At 38.6% G+C, this 27018-nt stretch overlaps 1 protein-coding gene across 3 annotated transcripts; it reads left to right on the top strand.

Annotated features, from left to right (window-relative positions):
* The first annotated feature begins 296 nt into the window (after positions 1–296).
* Positions 297–26735, top strand: LOC121313151 (divergent protein kinase domain 1C-like). Of its 3 annotated transcripts, none has more exons than XM_041245370.1 (4): positions 297–2238; positions 14206–14901; positions 16492–16656; positions 25599–26735. In XM_041245370.1, exons 1-4 carry the CDS (start codon positions 2179–2181, stop codon positions 25806–25808), a joined length of 1131 nt encoding a protein of 376 aa, XP_041101304.1. In that variant the 5' UTR covers positions 297–2178; the 3' UTR covers positions 25809–26735. The 3 variants fall into 3 exon arrangements, with proteins under 3 accessions (XP_041101304.1, XP_041101303.1, XP_041101306.1); XM_041245369.1 differs by lacking the exon at positions 297–2238 and adding an exon at positions 7279–7795; XM_041245372.1 differs by lacking the exon at positions 297–2238 and adding an exon at positions 10658–10846.
* The last annotated feature ends 283 nt before the right edge of the window (positions 26736–27018 follow it).

Genomic DNA, 27018 nt, shown 5'->3' with positions numbered 1-27018 from the left:
CTGGGCTATTTTCAAGAGGTCTCGTGGTTTTTTGGGCTAGTTTACTTTTGACCTATATATATATATATATGAATGAGAATAACTTTATTAAAAATGAATAAACTCTTGCAGCCTACCCGCTGCAGTGCACACAAACAATGTAAAACTGCGTTTCCCTATAAAATAACATGTTGTGCATGACCAGGCGAGTGGACAGGAGTGACGAACGATTGTGTTAATTGACAGTGAAAAGCGGCCATTTTAAGAAATGGTAGAAATATCGAAACCGTTAAAAAGCAGGGAAAGTAAAGAAGTTTAAGAAAAGTAAAGAACCAGAGATGCCACTGGGTAAGTGGGCTAAATACCGAAAAAATACTGCAAAGACTGGGAGAAAGAAGAAAAGTTAAAAGAGTAGCAGTGTACGTGGCGATGACTCAAAAGCAGCGTGTAGGTACTGTAAATGTGAAGTCCAAGCACATCACAGCGATCTGTTAGCTCACTACGACAGAGAAACACGCTAGAAACGCGGCTCCATTTTCAAATGCAAGAAGCTTATTTGAAGCTGGCAGCCCATATTGCTTGCCATTCCAACATCCTCGCCGTAGGGATGCATAGTCAGGGAAGTTGCACAGAAGGATATTAGTCTTCACAGAACAAAATGCTCAGCATTTATAAAATCTGTCAACGGGCCCGTTAATCATCAGGAGATGCCTGAAGACATCGGGAAAGAGCCATCCTCTCTAATTGTAGACGAAAGCACAGAGATCAGTGCAAACAAGCAACTCTGTGTGGTGTTAAGGTACTTCAGCAGAAAACTTGAACGTATCGTGACATCGTTTGCCGGGACTGTTTGCTTGCCGGCCGGTGATTCTCACAGCATTGCAACAGCCTTATTCAAAATCTTAAAGGAAAACCAGTTGGAAGTGGAAAGATGCATTGGTCTGGCAACAGACGGTTGCAGTACAATGTGTGGGAAAAATAATTCGGTACTAACAAAGTTAAGGGAGGTGAATCCAAAAATTGTGTACATTTTAAGTGCGTTTGTCATTCACTGCAGCTCTGTGCATCTAAAGCAATGGACGTACTTCCTGGAAACATTGAGTACATTGTATCACAGACGTACTCGTGGTTTTCCCACAGCAAATAGCCAATGTGTTGATCGAGTACTTTCTCAGTAGGAATAACTAAAGTTGCACTTTCAGCTTACAAAGGACACTGAAAGGAACTATAATGCTGAACTACTGTACCAGATGTATTCAGACTGCGTAAACAGAATGTATCTGTTTTCTTCAGCCCGTTGTCAGTGAGGTCAACAGAATAAACAAGCTGTTTCAGTTTGACAGCGCCAGTCCAGCAAAACTTCTTGCAGATTTATTGACATTTTACCGCAGTTTGATCCAACGAATCATGAAACCTCACGATTTTCCAACATGGTCATCTGTAATGGATTTTGACGTATCGTCCGACAGAAACAGCTTGCCACTTTCAGCAGTGGACCTCGGGATCAAGTTCCAGTTAGAACTGTCAGAATCAAAGATCGAACCTCAGAAAGCAGAGGATGTCAAACGCAGATGCAGAGATTACGTTCGAGTTTCTGAAAGAGGTAAAACAAAGATTGCCTCCCAATATCCAGCAACTTGAGTCACTTACCGTTCTCAGCCCAACTGTTGTACTCAGTTCCAAAAAGCCACAGCTGGCAAATTTTATTTAATTTAATTGCAATGGCGAGCTTTAAACAATGTACACTGGATGCACACTGAAGAAGAGTTCAGGGTTGAAGCGGCGAAACACACCGATGCAGCTGGTGATAAAGATTTCACTGAACTTGGTCTTTTTGCCTTAACTCTTAGCTCTACCATTTAGCAATGCATCAGTGGAACGAGCTTTTTCACAAATGGCCCTAATCAAAGCCAAACTACGAAACCGAATGCAAGAGAAACTGTTGGAAAACATTCTTAGGGTCAGAGCATACACATATGCAGCGTAATAAGATGTGCTGCAACCAATTTCAGTCACCCAAAGCAATGCTGTCACTGTTTACAGGTGGCATCTATGAAGCAAATAACGCAGAAGATGGTGCCGAATCAGAGGACCTTTTTGAAACTAAAACTAATATAAGAAAAAAACACAACAAAGTAAAAATGTTTTATTTTGTACATACTTTTTTTTACGTACTTTTTTTCTTTGTACATATTTAAAATGGACTTGAGATACACCTGCATGATGATAACAGCTGGCCCTTGCACGAGGAGATTGAAGGTAAGTTAAAAATGTTTTTATGTGTTATATTTCAGTGCATGGGGCATACTTTGAATTAACTTTTTTTCTGTTTATCTAAAAAAAGGCAAGCTGTTGGCTCTGTTTTTTGCAATTTGTTAAGGTGCATTTAGTTGATGTGGATGTTTAATTGATGTGATCATTTAATTAGGTGGTATAACTTTAAAATATTGAACTGTTTTTTTCTTTGGGAAACAGTAGCAGCATTAAAGGAATCACAGTGTAATCTGGTTGCTGGTATGAATGTTGATTGTGCCTTCAGAGTTTCGTATGATTTTTTAAAACATTTTTAATGACGTGGATGAGCTGTGCAGGGGCTTGTCATTTTTATCACATCTATACGAGATATCTTTTGTTATGAAAACTTTTGATTTTTTATGCATAGGGCTACATGTTAATAGCAATAAGCTTGGTTTCAGTAAGAAAAAAAAAGGCTAGTTTTGAAGTGACTTTGGGCTATAAACACTAGAAATCGGGCAACCCTGTGTGAGACTGCAAATTACGCGGACGTGCTAACTGGAAGGTTTTTAGATGTGACTCTAGGCGTTGTTGGGGGGACACATATCAAACTGTTACACAGGATACCTGCTGTTTTTAATAGAATAAAATACAGTTTGTTATTCAGACCTTGGAAAAAAAAGGCATAACGTGTGACCTGAAGCGTCGTGAATGGAGCACATAAATAAAAAACGGAATAGTTCAATTCATAACATCAAACATCAAGCCAAACAAATTCCACTACACGTTTCATGTGATAGGGGCTATTTTAAGACAGACTGTATACTGCACATTGTTACACTGTGGTTTGCATATTTTTATTAGAGTGTTACTGTTTCTATAGATACAATACAAGCAGTTGTATTTATATAGTTGTTTTTATAGCATGGGATCTGTAAAGTGATCGACAAATGTTTAAGAAAATGCATTGCCTAGGGCTGCCAGAAGGTGGTGCTGGAGCGTAACTGAAATGTAAAGTAGAGTGCATTACAAAATACAAGCCCCTAGCAAGGGAATCCTTTACGACAACCAGATTACATTATGAATTTCCAGGTAGATTTCATTTAATTATACATAATATTGGCTATACATAGTGGCCTTTAAGTTAACACAAGTTAGTTAATTAAAATTCTGCAACACCCGATTCGAATATATTTGTTAATTTAGCCCATTGTATAGATGGCATAGCTTTACTATTTTATTAACCTTTAATGCGTTATCGGTTATTGTCATTCGTTAATGATTTTGTTTTTCACCATGAAGAATATTTTCATTGTTTATGATTTTCTTCCTCCATTGAAGCATGAAACAAGTATCTTTACAGAATACACGTTAGCAGATAACTGGCAAGTCATATTCAGTTTGTACATGATCAATATGCCATATCCAGTTTTTATTTTTAATTAAACCCATACTAGACTTGCATAACTATTGTTTCAGTATAATGCCTGTGGTGCCCATTACCCCCCTGTCTGACTTGTAGGTATAAACATCTGCCAGGTCACCAGTGTTTAAAACATACTGTATATTTGTCTTGAGGTATTCAAAAATAAGACTATACTGCAACAAGCAGCAGCACTACATTTGTGTGCTGCAGTAGGCAATTACCATACTGCTGGCTCTAATTATACAACATTAACCCTCCCTATCTAAAGAAAGCAAGGCATTGCCTGTCCAGTATTTAGAAACAACTACAGTATACCAAGTTGCTATGGAAAATGATCTCTCTTTAAGAATAAGAGATCACTGAAGGTCATGGCAGCCAGCAATTGAAAATTCAGTGCTGACATTAAAAGCTGTGTAATTCTCAAGCAAGCTGAATGCTAAATTGCACTTGCTGTAGCTGCTATTTTAACTGCAGTGAATTGTATAATTCATGCCATGTTCTTATGAAAAGAATACATCGATTGAATGACAAAACATATAGAATATGGAAATGTATCTTTCTGGTCAAAGCTGGTCCCAATTGAGGTGACATATTATGGGATGCTGTATTTCAACACCCCAGGCTGCCAAACAGGTGATTGTAAAGTTGGAGGTGAAAGTTCTTGAGAGACAGGTAAGAGGGGAACTTTAGCCTCACCCCTTGATTTAACCCAGCAAAAAAATGGCACAGCCAAAACAGTGTAACGTTCCATTTCACTTGCTCCTTAATGTGCTTTAAAAAAAATAGAGTAAGCAGCATTTCACTTAACTCATAAAATGTGACTTTGCTGAAATTTTAAAGATTTTATTTTTTTTTACCAGTCAGAAGGAGTCTTCTAGAAATCCAAAAGCTATAAAAACCTATTCCTCAGTGTTGGTAGATAAGTATAACCTTTAATCTGGTCCATTGATTTAGGGGCTTGTTCTCAAACCATTTTAGTCCATTGTGAAAGGGTAACACATGCTGGTTAATAGTTTTAATTTAAGGAGTATATCAAAATTTCTACACTTCATAAGATAGTAAATTAGACTGTTTTTAGACTGGAAATAAGACTTGGATCTGCTTTTAGAGTAGTCCCCTTAGTATCAATTCTGACCTTGCGTAACATAATGACAATTTCCTGTGAACTGAAATAGTACTTTATTGGGATAATATTTTAATTGCTTTACATTTTATGTGACTTTCCTAGTCAGAAATGGAAGTTTAGTGAAACTAGTCAGAAAGAACAGTAATGTTTTGAAGTGAATTTGAGGGCAAAGGCAGTTTTTCAGGGTGGTCTCAAATCATTTTAACAGTAAGGATAGGCATAGTGCAAACAATTGTGGCTGCAAAATCTAAATTGCCTAGCAGCCAGGCAATTATTTAGCACTGTGGCCTATATAATCGTAAGAGCAATGCAATTGACTCAACACGCACACACACAAATAATGAACTGTAGTGAGCGTCGCCTGTGCATTGGGCCAGAGGTGAGATGAGTTGAGAGCAGTAGGTACTGTATGACATCAGTGGAACACAAAAATCAAACCAAACAAAAACATTTGTCAGAGTAAGGGCAGTAAAGTCCTTTTTGCGTACCGAAAATAAAATGAAAGTTTTCTGAGGAGGAGCTGAGAGGCTGAGGTCACTCAGCATGAAATTTAGTTACTTGGAAAAGCCTCAGCTAACATCATATATGCTACCAAAGAAGCCCTCTATAGTGGAGAAAGTCAGTACTGTCAGTGTTACCAGGAGGACAGTCAACCAGGTGATGAAAAGGTGAAATTCAGCTATTAGGTCTAGGATGACCTGCGGAGTGAGACGATAACACCTTACCACTGTACCCACAGCACCCCAAACAAAGTGACCCTGGGTTTTATTATGAGAGGTCTTCTCCTCCAAAGGTTTTCCTGACTGTCCTCTACAAGAGCCAAGTGTTGCCACATCAGGAAGTGTACCACTCGTAAGCTCGTTATTACTGCTACAATGGTTTGCACCTTGTAAGTGTACAAAGTTTATGGAGGGTCAGCAATTGTCCAAGGGCAATAGCATATAATGTTTGTGCCTGCTTATTATTCCTTATCCCCGCCCAATTCCATGCTCTGTTCTTCATTTTAATATATTTCAATATCATACAAATGGAGTCATGATGGCAAACAACTAATTTGATAGCGACTTATTTTTAGAGTCCGCCAAAGTCCTACTTTATGGCAACTAAACACAGTTTGCGCATTACAAACCCCCATTTCAGCCTCAATATGGGTGTTTGGCAACCACAAATCAGTTTGCACGTACCCTTACTTCAGCCCCATAAGCATATTTTAGTTCAACAGGACTGATTCGCTGAAAGTTTATGGATGCACCACCAACAAATTCCACATAGGGGCACTGTCCAATCATTTGAAAGACATGAAAAGTGAAAAACACCCTTTTAATGTTACAAAAACAGAAATAAATGTCTAATTGAGATTGAATCTGAAACTTCTCATTTTGAAAGGTGTTCACTTACTCAAAAGGCTGAAAAATATAATTATGATACCATTGCTTTAACATGAAGAACTCTTCTCAGAACCCTTAGCAGACTAAAGCAAACAGTAGTTACTGCACCGCAGTCCTGGCACAAGCAAGACTCCCAGCTGAGACAAAGAAACTTGGTATCCAGTAATTTCTATTCAGTACAAGACCGACAGATGGATAATTAAAGCAAAGCAGCAGGGATTATGTTAATGTAGTCACTGAAGATAACAAGGAAGAAGACACCTTAGCTTGGTAGGGTATGAGCTGTCTACAAAACATTGCCTTTTGAAAACCATTAGCAATGATGTTGACATTTTGAATGATTCAAACCAGACTTCAGGAGCACTTTTCAACAGCTGAGTTTGAACTTTTATAGGAGGGTAACTACTGTCTGTAAATTCTGGAAACGATAGAACACCACAGCGTAAACATATTTGTGACGTAGTGCGGACACACTGACATATCTGCCCAGATTCTGATATCTGAAGACCAGATCTTTTTGCCCACATTGTTTTACCAAAATGAAATGTTCAGTTTGAATGTTGCCACACAGTATAATTTGGTTTTTAAATAATATGGATATTTTGACATTGATCACCTGGTTACATTTCCCTATTGCATAATATGGACTATTTACTTATCGGTACATGTAACTGAATTCAGTATCAATTAATTACACAAATTGAAGTGTTACAGGTTTAAATCTCACATTTTGTAATAAAGGCTGTTTTTTTTTTCTTAAATTCTGTTGTGATAAATAAAAAGAATGTTTGGTTTTCAACTTTTCAGCTGTTATTGGCTTCTTTATCAGCAGACTAATGAACATCAAGTTTAAATTCAGTCTTAATTCGCTTACTAGTATGTACAAGTTGTGATTGCCTCTATTTTCATACATCTGATCACTTCTCATTACATTCAAATGACATGATTTCACAAATAGGAGAATAAAGAGAGTGTGACAGCATTACTTTAGAGAGTTACACACAAACTCTGCAAATGCACTTTGAGGTTATTTTAAAGTCTGTTTGTGATTTGAGCTTTGTTAAAAAAAAAAAAAAAAGAGCTGGATCTGCACCCTGGAAACCAAAGAGGCTGGTTGACATAGGAGACAGTTTGCAAAAGAAGGCGGAACTTTGTGGCTCTCATTCAGCCTTTTTAAAGGCAGTGTTTGTCAAGGCAGTAGAGAGTGAGTAGAGCTCTCTAGCAAAGGGGCTGCTCTAGGGACTTAGGACCAGGGTTAACTACAGACAACAATAATCACACAGCATGCAAAGAAGACAATGAGTGAGCTTGCATTCAGTATTCCACAAAGCAAAGACAGGAACATCAACTGATTATTGCAGACAAATGGCACATTTACAAAATGACTTCTCTTGAACTTAATTTGGAACAGGCTTGTATTTTGTTATACATTATGGTGTAAGTTCTGGAGACGCAATGATAACGTGGAGAAGTTGTGTATTCAGGAGGCTAGGGGTGAAGATTTTCAGAAAAAACGCCCTCTTGTTCGTCCTCTTCTGGTTTGGCTTTTGGATTTTCATGAGTGCACTGATGTTTGTTCACAGGACAGTCTTCTCTGACTACTGCACCGATGAGAAAAGTAAAAGGATTCTGGCAAGAGTGGTAGGATTATTATTATTTTAAAATACTTCAGATAGGTATGCACTGTTGTAGGATATGCTAGCAACAACAATCCAACATGATTTAATGTTGTTTAGAAACCACAGGAAAAAATGTATCTACATGCAAAGTTCTATCCTAAGAAAAACTGCAAATATAAGTAGGTTACATAACATATATTTGCAACTCATAATGAGGCATGAATATGATGTTACAGTTTGATAATGTAAGAAGCTCTAATTGGGAGGAATGCTTGAATGGCACTTTTGTCTCCTTTTTACTCTACTGAGAGTTAAACTGGCAGCAGGACCCTTCAGTAGCTCTTCCAATGTGCATTACTAGGACTGGGTTTCCGTCTCAATTCAATCAGTGTACAATCTGAAGCGAAAAATACCAATTAGGCTGACCTTCAAAGCCACAATTGCTTATATCATTTATATCTCCTTGTAGTCAGTCATAAATATGCATGCTGCGCATATCACAGAGTATTCTTGAACCGTTTGTCATTCGGCATGCTTTTCTAACGACAGTGAACTTCAAAGCAGACAAGCTGCATTCTTTAAACCTCTAAATGTATTATTCTTCATATCCCTTTGTAATAGACAATTTAAAGAACTTGTTCTTTATTTAGTTTGACATGGACGGATTGTTTAATTTCTGCATTGAGGGAAAGGGGAATCAAAATCTTTGTTACTGTATCCTTGTTTATTGTGTTTTAACAGTACAAGAGTAAGATTTATACCATTTTAATATTTGAGATTAAAACTGATGAATAGTCCCAGCACTGCTTTTTGTGTAAGTGAATATTTGCATTATAGTATTCCACAGAAATGTTTTCCACAGCAGTGAGCCAATATAGATTCCCATAGATTATGGTCATGGAGTTTAGGGCACCACCTTTTATTTCTCCCATATAATGTACCCCAAACCATCCATTGCTTTATGCTGTGTTATAGGTACTCTATCACATTTAATTCATCATTGGTTACCGTACCCTAGGGAGGATATCTGGATGGATTCCTGGGTGCATCAATTGAACTAAATAGAATAAGTTATTGGTAATGTAGGCGCCACAATTTATTTCACACAGAGAAGCATATTTATAACACATAAAAGGTTATCAGGCATTTTAAATTTCATTAAATTCCTAAGTTAAATGAGCTTTAATATGTCATGAATAACCTACTGCAGCAAGTATCCAGCTCACTGAGTTTCTGTCTGTCATGACAGCTAGCTTTCAACGTGTTTCTGATAATATAGATCAAAGCAAAACTATTGACATATGTATAAAAGACAGAAACCAAGGAAGAATATTTCAGTGAAAAATTGTCTGCGGGGAACTGCTGGTTTCTAGAGGACTTGTAAAAGTTTTGAAGTGAGACATTTTGAAATAGAAATCCTCATTCCTCGAGAAATTGTTGGTCAATGTTTAATCTGACCTTAATTATTTAAATTAGATTGTAAATCAAAAAAAGAGAAAGAAGTCTGGCTTGTGGCTGATAACTGCACAGACGTGGAGGACTCTAATTTTATGGTGTGCACTGATGCCAGGAACCAGCTAAGATTGACCTTAAATCAAATCTTACATATACTTTTTATTTTGTGGGTTGTACAGTGACTTTCGCGTGTCTGCAGGTTTTAATGCCTATTTGTAAAATGCGGTTCATTTGGGTGGACTACTATGTTTAAAAATAAGACACAGGAAGCTGCTTTGTGGTATTGTGCTTCCTGATACATGTCTGCAGTGGAGTAGATTGACTTGATTTATAAAGTACCATCTGTTAGCTGGGTCTTTTTATGAAAGTACAAAAATACAGTGTTGTTTACACCAATTTTATAGGTCATGGTGTGCTGGATTCAAACTAACAATCGCAATAACTCTGTCATTGTTTGACAAGGCTACATAATAAAATAACAACAACAACAAGTTTACTGTGCCAGAATTTGAATTAAAATCCAATTAGAAATAAATACTTGTATGACATATTCACAAGACTGTGCTAATCCACACTGCCAGACAATCAATGAAATTTTCGAAGCCCCTAACCCAGCTGGTGCTTCCAGAAAATTCCACGCTGTACACCCAATCAAGGTTGGCCCAAGCATTTTACTTTTAAGGTTAACATTTTATATTTAAGGTTGTAACTTGGAAGATTCACATCTAAAAAGATCCTGACCCCCATTGGTGTAGCCAGGATTTTGTTTCGGTGGTGGAGATTGTTGATGGATCGATATTCTTACACATGGCTGATATTTTTTATTGTCCCACATAGTTGAATAATTCATTTCATGGGGGGAGTTCAACCCCCCCTCCCCCCCTCCCCTTAGCTGTGTCTGACTCTGTCTGTACAACACAGACAGAGAAATAATGATTCTCTTCCTCGTCTGTGGTGATTCCACTATGGCAGTAAGGAGTAGTCATTTTCTAAACTTGTAGGTTGGCTAAAATGTTCTTGTGTTTACAGAACACATCGTTGCATCACATTTCACAATGAAATTGTCTTTCTTACCCTCGTTTTCAGACATGACGTAACCTGGCTAGAAATATGTTTTGAACTGTCGAATGACTGAACCGCCCCCCCAATCAATCAGACCTGTCTAAATGGTTCCTGTTATAAAACCAATTTCCTTTAGGACATTAATGGCAGGAATTAAGAGGCCAAAAAAAAATCTCAGAAAAAGAACCCCAAATCTTTACTCTCCCACACAGTTCCTTCATTTTGAAATAGTTCATCACTAGGCCTAGGAAGCATATGTGATTCTATTTATTTAGGGATTTTCAGCCATTTTTTTTCTTGATTTATTGTACTGTAGCCATATAAGTGTACTGGGTACCTGTGATCTCTATCTAAAAGTTTTACTGAATTTATATATTCTACAAAAATTGTAATCTGCTTCAAAATGGACACCTTGAGTTTGAGAATTTATAGTGACGAATTGTGGGTTACCCAAGTAACAGAAATTCTGTAGGTCTCAGACTACAGCCCCACCCCACATGGACTCTGAAACTATGGGGTACACAAAATGGATGTAGGGGAAATGCATGTTGTGAATGTAAGTTCCATTACTTCCTCTCCTCACTTTTACTGCTTCTTTTAATTTTATTGTAATGATCTTGTTTTCTATTATATTCATACTCATATTAATTTGGCGTAAGTGAAAGCATGATTATGGTGTGAAACTTTAACATGTGTTTGCTCCTGGAACTAAAAAAAAAAAGGTTGTCAAATGAAAACCTGTCTCTAAATTAGGTGGTTGGCGCCCCAACCTTGCTGTAATTATGCCCCGTGAATCTTAACTTGTTTTCCGAAATAAGCTTATTCTTATGCAAACATCTAAACACAGCTATATCCATTAGGATAAATCCTATTACCATATAGTGGTATAATATGCTGTTACAATATGGAGTACTAGTCTGCATATGTAGTACTAACATACAGAACTTGCTTTGTTGTGTTTTTAGTATGGTACTAATGCATTTATTCAAATGGGGGTGACTGCATTTTGTTATCAAGTATTTTATTGTAATTACACGGTAAGGTCTCCATAGACTGAAACTTCATCAGCTTTTCATTTTACTGTGATGACAGACTCCAAAGCCTAGTATTTCAAGGGCTAAAACATTTAGAAACCTTTTTTAGACTGGTAATTGAATACAGGAGATTCTACTGAGCTTTGCATTACTGTAGATTAGACAAGTTAAAACAAACATATGTTTACTTAGACCTACTGTAGCTAGCAACAAATAAAGGCCTTTCCTTTCAGTTTACACACTTAATAACTGATAAGCAGTTAAGTGACCTGCTCTTATTGGGTTTATGATAAGTTGATCTGATGAGCTTGTTCGATCTATTAAAAAATCTTTCGAATTGGCTTGCTAAGCATGATGTGGTTTCCAGTGTGTGATGTATTTATGTGTGCAATCGCAAATGTGCAGCACAATGGAGTATTACAGCCCTTCTGTGGAGGCTATAAATCAGCAATGAGCTCTAAAGAGATTTAAATAAGAGAGAGATTTTCAAGTCTGTCAAGCACAAGTTCAGTTCTGGTCACCACATTACCAAAATAGCATTGTGGACCTTGATCAACCAGACTAATCCCAGTGCTTAAAGGAAAGAGCTAGATTGAAGATAGATTGAAGGAACTGAATCTATTACCCATTTCCTGAAGTTCAGCACAGAAACCAGGACCAGAGGCCACAGCTGGAAATTAAATGGAAATAGACTTAGGACACTCGTGAGGGTAACTTAGACATGTTGTTGATACTGAATCACTGAGTTCTTTAACTTGACAATGTTGTGAGACCAATCAGCTAACAGGAACAAAGTGAGCTTAGATGGACATCCTCTTTTTAATAAATGTCTTAAATTCTTATATCCTTACTTATTTTGTTATAGATTTGGATTTAGACCAGCAATTTTATTGTCTAATTTTCCCCATATTTACAGTTAACACTTCCCATCTTATTGCAAGTCCTATTTACCTTCCTGCATTAAGTCCAGCTGTGAACCCTAAGCATATGGTACACATTCAGTAAGCAGGGATGTGCAAGAAAAAGTGTATGGGTATAGAAAAGGACACTCACAATGGTAGTAATTGGAACAAGGCCTCGGGGTGGAGTAGATTGAAAAAGGCACTTCACTAGAGTGTCAGCAGGACAAAATAGCATCTGGTAACATTACTCTTACTAGCCACAATCCCTGTACTGTAGCCTATCTTATCCCAGTGCTTTGGGTATAAAACTCAGGTAGACATTTAGTACTACTCCTTATCCATCTCACACATATGTATAATTTATCAAAGTATAATTTATCAGGTAATATCTACCTATCTTTCTCTCTCTCATCATGTATATATATATATATATATATATATATATATATATATATATATATATATATATATATATATATCATGCGAAGCATTTACTTAGTATATTGCATTATTGCAATTTGGAAAACAGTAAAATACACCATGTACAACCTTCTTTTCTCTGTATTTTTAAAAGTAACAAGATGTGTTTTCTTTTTTTTAATTACTGATGATTCATCACAAAGATTCTGAACACACTGTATTGTCAACCACATCATTGTTCTCTTTTACACTTCTCTGAATAATAATTAAAATTGTGTTACTGTCAAGCAAAAGCAACTAGATAAATTAAGTTGAACACAGCTGCTACTTTCTCTTGTTTGATTATTATTCTTAGAATGGCTTAGTTTTGGATGCCTGAGTAGCATAATTGCTTTCCCCTGATAACTGAACTTGCCTTTTGCCTTGAGGATGTGCTTTTTAGTTTGTTAGCACTCAGAATAAATATGATTCTCATGAATAGCAGTGCTGAAAGTAAATTGTGGTTGTGCCCTTATTAACTGTATGTATCAGATAATACTAAATTACCATGCACCTAAACGGACAGTTTCAGTTTCAGTCACAGCAAGTGTTTAATTGTAAAGATAAAGGATAACCCTTTACACACGCATGCTTATACTTCAAAACTGTTCTTTTACTGTGGTGAAGACTTGCAGCTGCAGGGGGGTTTACCCTGAACTCTAGCTTGATCAGTATGTCTGCTTTTCTTTGACCTGTGCCGTGGAATTTGTAAGGTCAGCAAATCAGAGTAGTGGCCCAAGAGAGAAGCACCTGTCTGAACCAGGAAGACTGCAAGCACAGATTTCATAAATTATAACCAATTCAGTTCTGCACAGACATGTAGACAAGGAAGATGCATGCTAATCCTTCATCACCAGTTAAGGCAGCACATTGGATTCTAAGTTGTTGGCACTCAATGGGGGAGTTTCCGTGTATGTTTATTTACACGCAAAGTGGCGATGTGCATGACCGTTTGGGAGAACAGCTTTGACAGGATTAAGTTTGTGGCTGAAAATAATGGCTAGAGAGAGATTAAATTTACTTTTGAGCATGACGTAAAACAGAAGCAATGCATGCCCATTTTCACATGGAAGCACGCATTTCAAATGAAAACGTCCACTGCTCCCAATCCAGACAGCCTTGAGAGCATTCTTGGAAGGTGTCTGATCTCTATAATCCTACGTCTTCGCTGGTTTTCAGCCATGTTGATCTGCAATAGCTGAAGTGGATAGTTTTATTATATACCTCAGGGTTAATTATGTTCTTTTTTCCTTAATTAATAAGTTGTTTGATAAATTAGTTGAATTAATTGATTTATTTATGGTAATAATATAATTGAATATGTATTGTTGATTGTGGTACAGCATAACAACATAGCACATAGCGGTTCTGTTACCAAAGTGTAAATGAGAAAATGTGTGATGTTTGAGTGTTCCAAAGCTTATTTATTTTCCATATTTTAATGACAAGCTCCTGATACCACAAATACTACCCTTCCGAGCTTCAATGTCAGTACTCACTGCTGTTTTTGTTTGTTTCAGTGTGATGGATATAAGGAGGGAATTCTCACTGGGGATCTTTGTGAAGATCTGTGCATCAGCAAGCAAGTGGTGTACCAAAGATGTCTTTACTATGAAAAGGGCAAAAAGGTCATTCAGGCAGACTGGGATGGTATTCCCATTATCCTGAAATCAAAACTGGAAAACTTTTCCTCCTATGACAATTTTGGAATGCTGGATTACCAGGAAATGCAGGATGTTTCCACAATGGATATTGTGTTTTATGCAGCCCTGGAGATTAAAAACTCGTTGGGGTTGGAACTGATCAACACATCTGTGCCACAATTATGGAGCAAACATTTACAAGGGAGAGTTGAACCCTACTCCAAAGCAGAACTGGCCACCATGTGGTCCCTTCTCCAACAGGAAGAGTATACTTTTTTCAAAATGTTACAGGATCTGAGCAAGCATGTTGTCAAGGTACTGGGATCCTGTGGACACTTTTATGCAGTGGAGTACCTTATAGCTGGCCATGCTTGGAATCAGAACCTGTTTTCCCTGGAAGAACTTTTTAGTTCATCTGTAACAGGCCACAACAACAGAGCCTTAAGGGGGGCTATTCATACAATTGCACTGAGCTTTTTAGACATGGTCAAGCACTTTGAAAACGACTTTTCCTACCATCTTCACCTCTGTGACATCAAACCAGAAAATTTTGGCATTAGAAAAGATCTGACAGTAAGATTGTCTTCTTATAGCAGTAGACCAGATAATAATTGTATTTAACCAGGGTAAATCACATTGAGACATAAGGCTGTTTTACAAGGCAGATCATAGTAACATTACATTTACATCCCTACTGTTATAAGAACATAGAGGTAGATGTACTAAAGTGTTGCACCTGTCGCAAACCCGTTGCAAACGAGTCAGAAATCTAGGGTGAAATGTACTAAACACGTGCAATGCTGTTATAACACACATTTTGTTATTTTTGATTCTTGAACCCTTGCATTGACGTTATCCTTTGGACACCCCCTGCTGCCGTACGACTCTCGTAATGTACAATGCTGGAGATCTCGTTAAGAGGACGCAACAAATATTTAAATGAGTATATTGTGTCTCTCTTCATTAACATATGTTCTTTTACTACATACAACAAAATGTTTACTTTGCTAAGTGTCACAACGAAAATGCAAATCGTGGTGTGTTTGGGCTGTGACTGGCTCATCTTAGTACATCTAACCCATAGTGTACTTCAAATGCACTGCTAAATTAAGAACTTTTGTTTGTAAAAATTGACACATTTGTCAAGTCAGAATTAATCTAAAATGAATGTGGGGATAAAGTCTCCTACTCTTGAATCAGAATATTAAAACTGATAAATTATACCTCTCACCCCAGCAATTCCCTGTGACAATCACATTGGTGTTTGTCCAGAGTGCTGAAATTCAATGTGAAACTCAAAACACTGTACCAGTAAAAAGGTAATTCACCATGTTTTATAAGATTGTGTTTAAAGCTGATCAGTTAACAGTCTGCTGAATTATGTTGTATTGTCTGTTTTTAACCCCTAAAACAGGGACATCAGATATTGCATCTGTGCTGTTGTTGTCGTTTACAGGGGCACTGACGTATAGTCCATGTTTGGCAATGCCTACTTTGGTTTCCCATTTCATCATCTCCAAAGATATTATCAAATATTATCTTTAATGCCTTTCTAAAGAGTCCTGCTGGGTACTCCTTTTTCACACAGGTTTCTCAAGTCATTCTGGTCAGTTGTCAGATACACATTGATGTGACCTATTGTGATTCCTGCCAAGGATATGACAGTCTGGCTTATTAATAAGTATACATTATAGGGACACACTAATTTTAACCTGCTGTTTTTGGTTGTATTAAAAAAAATATTTAGAAAGATATACAGCATCCTTAAAGTGGAAAGGACAATTTGGCAGTTCACATTGCTACAACATAAGTTATACAGCACAGCCAAAATAGACAACTGATAATTACAGTAGACACACAAACACAAAACGCCAGCAATGCCTCATTCAACAGATGATTAATTGGGTGTGTCTGAAAGCTGTTTTTAATTCTATTTAAGGTATCGCAACTAAAACAATCAATTGGGCAATGGTCACACAGACCTGGGTTGTTCTTAACTATTATATGTCTTGTAGCAAAAAGAAAATAACAATCAGAAGTTCCACATAGTTTTTGTTTTTACAGCATTCCTATGTTAGTTGTGTGTTAACCAATAGAAGCTATGTAGTGGGATCCACAGCTTGATTAATTTATTGTACTTATGGCTGATTGTTTGTGTTGCAGGTTGTTGCAATCGATGTAGACATGGCTTTCTTTGAGCCCAAAATGAGGGACATCCTTCAACAGAATTGCACAAATGATGAAGACTGTAATTTTTTTGACTGCTTTTCTAAGTGCGACATGCAGCGCAACAGATGTGGTGCAAAAAGGATAAACAGCAATTTGCAAGTAAGTTATTTTAACAATTTCTCAATAAAGTAAGTTTATTGAGGGATTGTGTGCTTTTGCAATTTCACGCAATGGGTGACACCAAAGTGCATTATCCACCATTTTATATAACAAATATGCTACTGATAGTGTTACAAAACTGGTAATACATAATTTAATCAGTAGACACACTTCTAGCATCAGTGCATAGTGTAATTTACAGTAGTATAGTACACTATACTGCTTTTGGATGGTACTATATTATTTTTTATATGGGTTTTGAGTACTTGTTAGTTCCTTGTTACAATTTTAGAGATAACAGTTTTGTTGGCATGTTCTTCATCTAAAATTATACCCTTGGTATAACAAATAAAATATCTCTTTTTTTTAAATTTGCAGATTCTGAGTTGAACAAACTCTGTTAAAATAGAAAACCACTGTGAAAGGGGAAAAACAAACTTAAAAATTGTTGTCAACAGTGCATGCCTTTGCACTAAATAGTAATCCAGAAACAGCTATGGCAGGGTTCCTCCATCGGTGGCCCGAGAGCCTTCGTTTTGGCCCTTTGTTTTGGCCCTATCTGCAGGTGTCTCCTAACCAGCGTTTTTTAGTTTTTTTTTGGCAACCTAACTGACCAGCTTTCATTCTGATGAGATTTAATTTTGGCATGCATCACAAATCTCTGCCCATTTATCTTAGTGTTAGTGCGATAGGAAAACAGCGGTATGGAGTAATATTGTTTTCTCTACCTCGCAGAAACTATCTGACTATTCTTACAAACATTGCTGCACATCGATTCAAAGGCAAACATCTGCGTCTGTGTCTAAAATGGCAAGTGACGTGTGGTATTAACACAATAACAGAGTGAAATACATGAAAAACTTAAGTGCTTATGTCTATATTTTCTTTATTTTTCATGCAATACATAGGAAAAAATAGCAATGCGGCCACCAGTAAGTGTTCAGGCACAGGAAATTAGCAGAAGAAACTGAGCCTGTCAAAGATATTTTATTTGGCTTAAAAAAACCTGGTTTGGCAACAGTAAGAAAAGTACCTATGGCACGCCTCTCAAAGATGGCACGTCGGATGTGCACTTAAGTTTATTTTCCCTCTGTTTACTGTTATGCTATGTATTTAATTTAGAAACGCTTCCTCTACATTTAAACACATTGGAGTTAGAACATGCATATTTAGACACCGTGCTACAGTTTTAATCAGGTGCCTAATAAGATGCTTATACAATATAATTGTCATTTTCAGAACATTTTCTAGTTTTAATAAAATTTAAATGAATTAAGTGCTGTCTTAATAGCAATAGAAAAATAGCAATAGAAAAATATATATTTGCTTTCTGTTTTGTTATTAAATGGCGATCAGACATTGTATCATTAATAGTAGTTATTTCTGACGTGTATTAGTTGATTGGTGCAAGTGTAGTGTTGCAAATTTCTTACTATATGCAAAGTATGATTCGATAGTCAGCTTTTCATGACCATTTAAACATCCACCCACCAGTACACACATCTTGATCCCCCTGTTGCCCCCCAAGGTTTGGACATTGCCTTATCTGGCCCGCCCGACAATGTATTTGAGTACCTCTGAGCTACAGGCTTTTTTAATAACAGTAGGAATAATTACTGTATGCAGCAATTAGAATAAAATTGAGCAATGTTGGTATTGGGCCATTCCATGGGATATTATTATTATTATTATTATTATTTGTTTATATAGCAGACACCTTTATCCAAGGTGACTTAAGCCCGCCACACACAGTCTGGCTCAAGCCGTCCCGACTCATCTCATCCAACTTTGCACAGATTCTGCGATCAGTTGTGCTCAGTTTTGATTTGACGTCACAAATGAGTTTTCCCCGACTGGGTGTCGCACCCTGCTAAGACTGAATTACTGACCACAACTAGATACTGGTGATTACTATGTACGCAAATTTAATTAATACTGCCCTGTACACATTTTTGTATTAACTTAGCCCAACATAGCGGCAGCTGAGACAGCGCCACAAGGCAAACAAAAGAAGCGCTTCACCATTTCCACCGTGCAAACGTTTCAGGCAGTGTTTGACTTTTTGTATAGTTTGTCTACTACACTTTAGCCTGTGGTAGATAAAATCCAACCTGTTGATTTTTATTTGACTTTGGCGTTTTTTACCCAGCTTGTGGATCTGGTAGCTTCTGATTTGTGACCTACTGGAGATCAACTCTCTGCTTACTTCTGTTTTAGCACAGTAAGAAAATATAGGCTGCCCGTAGATTGATATAAAAAGGTAAATTGATAATTTACCTTTGATTAGTAAATGCCTAAAAAAACTATTCAAATGTGCACATACCTGATATTTTTGAATTCGGGACTCGGAACAATTCAAGACTAATGTATTTTTACCTGTGAAACTAAAGCTGTCAATATTTCGCCATCTTGTATGACAAGTTACATGACAAGCTATGTCAGTTAAACCTGCTTCACCATTGGTTGACACCCTTATGACTAATCGGTCTCAGTCGGCAACCGCCTCACACAGACAGACTGGTCACATCTTAACAAAACTGCGTCTGAAAAAGATTCAACATGTTCAATCTTCAAATCTAAAAACATCCCAACTGAAATCTGCATAATTTTCGTTTTAAGGGCATGCAAACTGCTACGATTCATCCAGACTCTATATGGCCAATTAAGATGGGATGAGTCGGGGTGCTGTGTGCAGCGAGGTTTACAGAGACTAGAGTGTGTGAACTATACACCAGCTGCAGAGTCACTTGCAACAACATCTCACCCGAAAAACAGAGCACAAGAGGTTAAGTGACTTGCTCAGGGTCACACAGTGAGTCGGTGGCAGAGCCAGGATTTGAACTGGGGACCTTTGTGGTTACAAGCCCTTTTCCTGAACCACTGGACCGCACAGCCGCCTATATTTAAACATTCACAGGCCCTGTTATGAAACATGTTAATTAAGAATGTCAGCAAGACACTAACAAGGCTGTTCACCGAGTAAAATCAAGAGGATAATAACAGGCCTTTTTTAATGTTTTTACTGAATCCGCCCTTATTTTGTGAGGGTTATGATGATGATCAGTGATGATGAAGCACTTGAAATAAAAAAAAATAAAAACATTATTGCAACTCCCATATTAAATGTAACATCCAAACAGGTCTCTACACAAAGAATATACTCCAGCTGGTACAATAGAGAAGTGTATGAGTAATTCTATTTTGGAGGCTTTTGCTGCACAGAGTTACAGTGTTTTCTTTATTAAGTCAATTTTCCATCCATGGAATTGTCTTTCCTAGCATCCAAGAAACTCGGCATTGTTTGTTTTAATCCTGATTTGGACATGGATATTACAGTTGGTCACAGTTTTCATAAAAACCGAACACCATCAGCTGTCGTCTTCTCTCAAGCCCATCTTTATCACAGCTGTTACTTGACTAAAACATTTTGTATACTTTTAAATGTAAAAAAAAATAAATAAATAACGAAATGCTTTTGATAACTCCTAAATGGTATGAATTAGGAATAATGTTTTATAATGTTTTATAATTTCAGGCATTATTAGTCATGGTACAGCATAGCAAAGTATAATAAAGCCTAGTGAAACCAAGGTGAATCGTAGGTAAGCATTGTAAAGCCCATAGAGGTATGGTAAATGCAAAGCAAAACCATGAGAAAAGCATTGGAAAACTGCATATTTAGCATGCAAAATCACTGTGGTGAACTTTTAGAAGGTATATTACTGAGATTACATTTTTGTTCTAAGTTTTTAGGTGTCATAAATATAAGAAAATTCCCAAAACTAATTGTATTCCTTTCAATACATATCTTACAATTTGTTTCGGCTTCAGTGCTATTACATTGTAACTCATTTTAATGTTCCTTCTTCTAAACAAACTCAATGTGGTTACAGTTTAAATCAAATAAAATAAGAAGTTTTTTACATACCATAAAACTTCAAATAATTGTTGGGTCTCAATTAATCGCCTGTCTCCAATACGTGCCGGATCTGCTGGCAAATATTATAAATAAACGCCGGGTCTCTATTAAATGCCGGTTCTCTGTCATTGTCATTGAAGCTGAGGAAGATGAGGAGGAGCTTGAGCGTAATGAACTGCTAATAAGTGGCAGCGATGAAAGTGACTCTCAGGATCAATAAATAATAATAGGAAATGTAATTTAAAGTAGGCCCCACTTGTACACATACCAGGAATGCATGGATGTTTTAGGGTGTCAATAACGCTGGTGAACAGACCCAGATGGCTCAAATGCAGCCGTTCAGGGACCAGACCAAGAGCTGCAGGCTCGATGAGTTGGAGTGCCATGGTTGCGCCACTTGGGCAGAGTCTCCTGGGCCAATAAAGAGCTACTAGAGCACCTTGGCCTGGACCTTCCTGTTTTTCTCCAGACACACTGGTAGCAGGGCGAACGGTGGTAAGGTGTATAACAGATGCCTCGGCCGCTGGTGTACCAAGGCATCTATTGTCAGTGGGTTCTTGCCTACTATTATCTGCTCCCCTGAACCTATCCCAGATGAGGCTAACCATCTCAGGGTGAAGCCTCCACTCCAGAAGTTTCAGGAACGTTACTACTGTGAGTGCTCTGTTGAGCTGAAAAAGCTCCAAACAGGCTGCTATTCTGTGCACTGTAGTCTGACAAAGTGGCCAGCATGGCCCTGGAGTCCAAGCACACTACTAGATAGGAGGCTGTCTGGGAAGGCGTGAGCTGGCTCTTCGCATGATTCAACATAAGGCCTAACCGTTGAAGGTGGCTGGTGACAAGTTCCGTGTGGGCCTCTGCCTTTGCTGGGACTGGGCACAGATTAGCCAGTCATCCAGATAATTAAGTACTCTGATGCCTTTGAGTCTATATGGGGCCAATATAGCTTCCATGCACTCTAAGAAGGCACAGGGAGCTAGGGAGAGGCCAAATGGCAAGACGCGGAACTCGTACGCTGTTCCCTGAAAGATGAACTGCAGGTACTTTCTGTGCGCTAGTTTTATGGGGATGTGGAAACAGGAATCTTTGAGATCCACCTTTGAATCAGTCGCCTAGCCTGATTGACTGTAACAGTTGTTGCATTATCAACATTTTGAATGGTCTTCAGCTCTGATACAGGTTGACCTGTCTGAGGTTGCGGATCTGTCTGACGCCACCATCCCACTTGGGCATTAGGAAGTACCTGGAGTAGAACCCTTCCTCTAAGTGGATGGGGTCTATCACCTTGTGAGTCTGTGACTGATGTCGCAGTTAAGCCCTGAAAGGGAGGGGGACCGGGCTTGAGCTGCAGTGAATAGCTGGTCTGAACGGTACTAAGCACCCATACATCTGTGGTGCACTGACACCAGTAATCCAGATGACACCCTGAGAAGGGGCCTTGGGGCTGTGGCAGCAAATTCCTAGGGCTGCTGCTTCTATCTCTGCGCAGGGCGGCAGAACCTATTAAAACCTCTGCGGTGAGCAGCCACGGGCCAGTTCCGAACATTACCTTTGGCAGCGGGCGCAGCCGGCTTTGCCGGTATTTGAGGCTGGTGGGGCCTAGGGCATCAATTTGCTGCAGGTTTACTTACTGGAGGTTGTTGCTTGGGAAGCACGCAGACCAGCTCCTTAGCGGATTCCCACCCGCAGTGAGAGCACTACAGCATCTTGTCCACTACAGGACCAAACATGCCCTGGAGTGATCAGGGCGTCCAACAGCGGTGCTTTATCACCATCAGGCACACGTGCCTGAGAAAGCCACAGCTGCCTACGTGCAGCTACCAGCATAGCCAGTTGTCTACCTACAGCCTGTCCGTTGAGGGTTGGACACACGGATCAGGTTTTTGTTAACCAAGTGCAGCTCATCCAACTGTTGTAATGAGGGCTTGTGGTTCTCGGAGAGGGACAGCAGCAAATGCGTCTGGTAGCCTACCAGGATGCTATTGTAGTTTCCTAGCCATGTGGCGAACGCACATGCTGAATAGGCTCTCTTGAGGATCACCTCAGACACCCAACACTGTTTGTTAGGACAGGCAGTGTCCTTGCACTCTATACGGGGCATCCAATAACCGGGAAACAGCAGGAGCTATTGCCGGATGGTCCCAGGAAGACTGGACCTCAAAAGAGAAAATCCGGGTGAACTGGGGTGGATATGGGATAGGTGGTAGGCTCATAGTCGTAAATCAACTGCCTTGTTTCCCCTGCTGTAGGCTACAGCACATGAAAGATTGTAGTGGCCCTCTTGATAAGCTCTGCTGGCAGGAAGAGCGTAACCGCTGGGGATGTGCCGTCAGACTCCACGTCCTCAGATGGGAACTCCAGCTCTTGTTTGCCCACCTCCTCAGTGGCAGCAATGGACAGTACGTCCTCCTGTGGCCAATCTGCACTTGCAGCCCCATGGGGCCCCAAGGGGTCAGGTGGGGCAGGTGATGCCGCACGTTCCCGCATTAATTCAGCAAGAATGGTTCCTTGGTGGGAAACAGCTGCCCAGATCTGTTCCAAGTCTGCCGATTGCCTGGAATGCCGACTCTTCTTCCACTTCCGCGGGGGAGAGGAAAGAGAGGCAGATCTTGAGAAGGATGAGGAAGACCTTGAGGGCGGTTTCCTGCCTGGGCTACTTTCCTGGGTGTGTCGTCCTCTCTGCCTTGGAACAAAGCCATGGGGTGAGGACACAGTTGCCTCTCTAAGAGAGGGTGATAGGGAAGAGTGCTAAGCAGGAGTAAGGGATGCAGAACACTATTTAAAGCAGTGAGATAGCCGTTTCTCAAGCGTGCGCTTGGAAATAAGGGCACAAAACTCACAGAAGCTGTGGGTAGCTAGTGCCTCCTTGGTGTGCTGTGGCCCTAGGCAGTAAGAGCAGCTGCAGTGCTTGTCCTCAGTAGGCAGACTGGCCTTGCATGTCTCGCAGGGCATGATGAAAGGAGGAAGCAATCAATCTGGCAATCAATCAATCTTTATTTGATATAGCTCCTTTCATAGTGGACCAGTATCACAAAGCACTTTACAAGATGCAGCAACAACAAGAAAATCCATAATACTTTAAATATAGAGAAATGCATAATACATGATACATTAAAAAAAAAAAAAAAAATGCATAATACATTAAATGCAGTGAGAGAGGCATAATACAAGAAAATAGCAAAATACATGAAACAGTTGCAACAACACAGCATTTAATAGCAGCTTATAGAGCATGGAAAGCAAGAGAGAACGGGTGGGTCTTGAGAGTTGATTTAAAGTGAGTGACGGTGGGAGCATCATGCACCAAAGCAGTCAGAGCCGTGAAGCTAAATGAGCATTCTCCATGTGTGGTGCATTTTTGCTTGAGGATAACAAGCAGGCCTCGGAGGACCTCAGCTTGAGGGCAGGCACATAGCAGGTCTGTGTGATGAAGGGCATTGTAGTTGAGCAGGAGAGTTTTGAAGGTAATCCTGAACTTTACAGGTAGCCAGTGCAGCTGGGCAAGATGGGGGGTGATGTGATCACGTTTTTACATCTGGTAAGGATCCTGGCAGCAGCATTCTGGACTAGCTGCAGTCGGCTTATAGTGTGTGCTGGGAGACCACCATATAGAGAGTTGCAGTGTACAGATACAGTTGTACAGGTGCTACCTCAATCTGCTTATAGATATCGACCGGGCGGGTCAAGACCCGAGCGGGACCAGTTTGGTACCAGACCAGTGACCTGACTATCGGTCGATAGCAGGCTGGAACTTGCTATATTTCATACTTGAAAGGGAGCATTTCTGCCTGTAGTTAATATGTACAGTTATGGTATATGATTGTCTTCCTGTGAGCACTTTGGATGGGAAAGAGGACTACAAAGGGAATCTGAGCAGCAAGGTGACACTTTTATGCTGTAAGAGACAGGGTCAACTATACATATTAACTTATTATAAACCATATTTTTATTAAAACAACACCCAAAGCATTGTTAATGCCATTACCGATGTCTTTTTCAGTTTTTATTGTCTTCCGTTAACCTTTATGGAAAAGTAAGATGTACAGAAATGTTCTGAAATCTGGCATTTTAATTGGCAAGAGTGGCTTCATGATTCCTAATAGTAGAGCATACCAATCTGGTTCAGAGTTGCACATTGGCAAGCAGCTAGTTCTGGGGAATGTTTACATTTATAGTGGGAATGTTTGTCTTTAGAATTTTCTTTTAGTATTACCGCATATACCATCATTGATTGTTTTGTAGTTATGGATGATTGTAACAGGATGGCATGTATGGTGACGTCAGACCCGGAAGAAACACTCAGTACTGCCAGGTGAAATGTGAATTGCGCTGTTGCGCAGTTTAATCAATAAACAGAAAATAAAAGGTTGCAAGACACAAAATAAACAGGACATGGCACTGGTAGCCAAAACAATGAGATGAAACAAAACGAACTAACACTGAACAAACAGTGGACTAACAGACAAACAAACACGGTGAGTCAAGACAGTTCTAACTACATTATTTTACTTAGTTTACTCTCCTTCTCCACACCCATTCTCCACTCACCGAACACACAACCCCGAGTGAGTGGAAACATGCTGCTTTTATGCAGCTGTACCAAGACTCGATTGTTAATCAATCATTCAATTGAAGTCACGGTACAACTGCACGTAAATTAATAGTGCAATTCCCCGTGCTCACATATTACTACATTTTACCTGCACGTGAAGTGTATACAAATATACATTTTAAACCCACTTGTGTTACCCAAACCCATTTATATCCCATGTATCAATGACTATACACCAACATTAACACACTACATGTAACATACAACACAAATAAATAGCCCAGGGGCGGGGCACTTTGCCACAATGATATACTGTAACAAACTGGATGGACAGCAAGCCTGTCTTTCGGAGTAGATTGCACAGAAGGGACAAAGACATTATGTTGTAAATATACATCAAGGATGTACATTTTGGTGTCAAATGTATTTTGTTTTGCATTTAGATTTTGTTTTGCATTCTGTTTGCAACAGGTGATCTGTGACAAGATGTTCCGCCACTGGTTCTCCCCCAGGCTGATAGGCTCCAGGGCCAGCCTTCCTCTGCAAGTCGAGCTGCAGAAGGCCGTGCAGAGGTGTGCTGTGCCAACTAAGGAGTACCTGAAGAACAAGAAAGATCATCAAACCCTCTTCTCAGAACTCTATGGACTGCTGCAGGCTAGCCAGAGACAATTACAAGAATGAAGGAGACAAAAAACTTTTTCATGATGTGTGTGATACACTGCCATTGTGGATTCTGTCCTGTCCCCTGTTGGTGAGATGAGATGAGGTAAAAAGCTCTATAACCGTGAATGCAGACAAGTCTGGCTCTCTTCCTCCTGTAACACATGTGGTTCAATCGTCTGTTTAGAGTATGTGCTTTTATAATAAAATAAAATGGTGTTAACAAATAAATCTTTTTTTTTTTTTTTTTTTTTCAGCTGTTAAAATGCATGTATATTTAATTCAGTAAAATGTGTATTACATTTTGGAAATCTAGTGTGTTTATTTCTTGGCAAAATGGATGTTTGGACATTATTTTGAGAATTAAATTACACTAATGGAATGAGAACTATTAAACTAAAAGAATTTCTATCAGAAAACAACAATATCCATAACAGATTAAATGTACTGGAATTCATGTCTAGTCCACTAAAATAACAAAGAAACAGTGACAAGCTATAAGAAATAAAGCTGTTTTTTAAATTCCAACTGAAGTACCCAATGTAGGGAACCATGAAGCATTGAGTGTACACTCATAATATTTTACTTTCTAACACATTCCAGATGATAGGTCAAGATTTATTAGAGAGATTTATGTCCAAACACTGACCTTATCCATGCTGGTGTAGTCATGCTTGAAGATTGCAGACGCCCCCTGGTCTCCTCTGATCACAAATCTAGAACTGCTGCAGTTTCGAAAAATGACATTCAGTTAGTGTTTTTGTCCCGTCAAAAATGGAATTAGAATAGATTATAAAAACGCAATATAGCCTGTGTTGTTGTACTTGTTTGCATGGCAGTGTGCTGTGTTCCCGCATTACAGTATTTCATGATCCAATAATTCACTTTTTTTAAGGTTAGGCTATGCTGATGATAATTTAAATATTTTACTGTGCAAGTTCTCTTCAATAATTTACTAACCTGTTTTTTTTTTTTTTTTTTTTATATTATTATTATTATTATTATTATTATTATTATTATTATTATTATTATTTATTTTTTATTTAAGTGTATTCTACCAGGAGATAAACATTCCAAATTTGTATTTCACCTTTTTTTTTTTTTTGTAAACACTGTATTGATCACTCACTAATAACATGCAAATACAAGTTTATAAAGAAATTTGCATGAAACAAACATGAATATATTGGACTTTATAAAGGGCAGAATTAATTCCTTAACAATTTTTATT

Source organism: Polyodon spathula, chromosome 3 (assembly GCF_017654505.1).
Source record: "Polyodon spathula isolate WHYD16114869_AA chromosome 3, ASM1765450v1, whole genome shotgun sequence".
Classification (NCBI taxonomy): domain Eukaryota; kingdom Metazoa; phylum Chordata; class Actinopteri; order Acipenseriformes; family Polyodontidae; genus Polyodon; species Polyodon spathula.
Note: the sequence above shows the minus strand (reverse complement) of the source record. Positions and strands in the feature narration are given on the sequence as shown.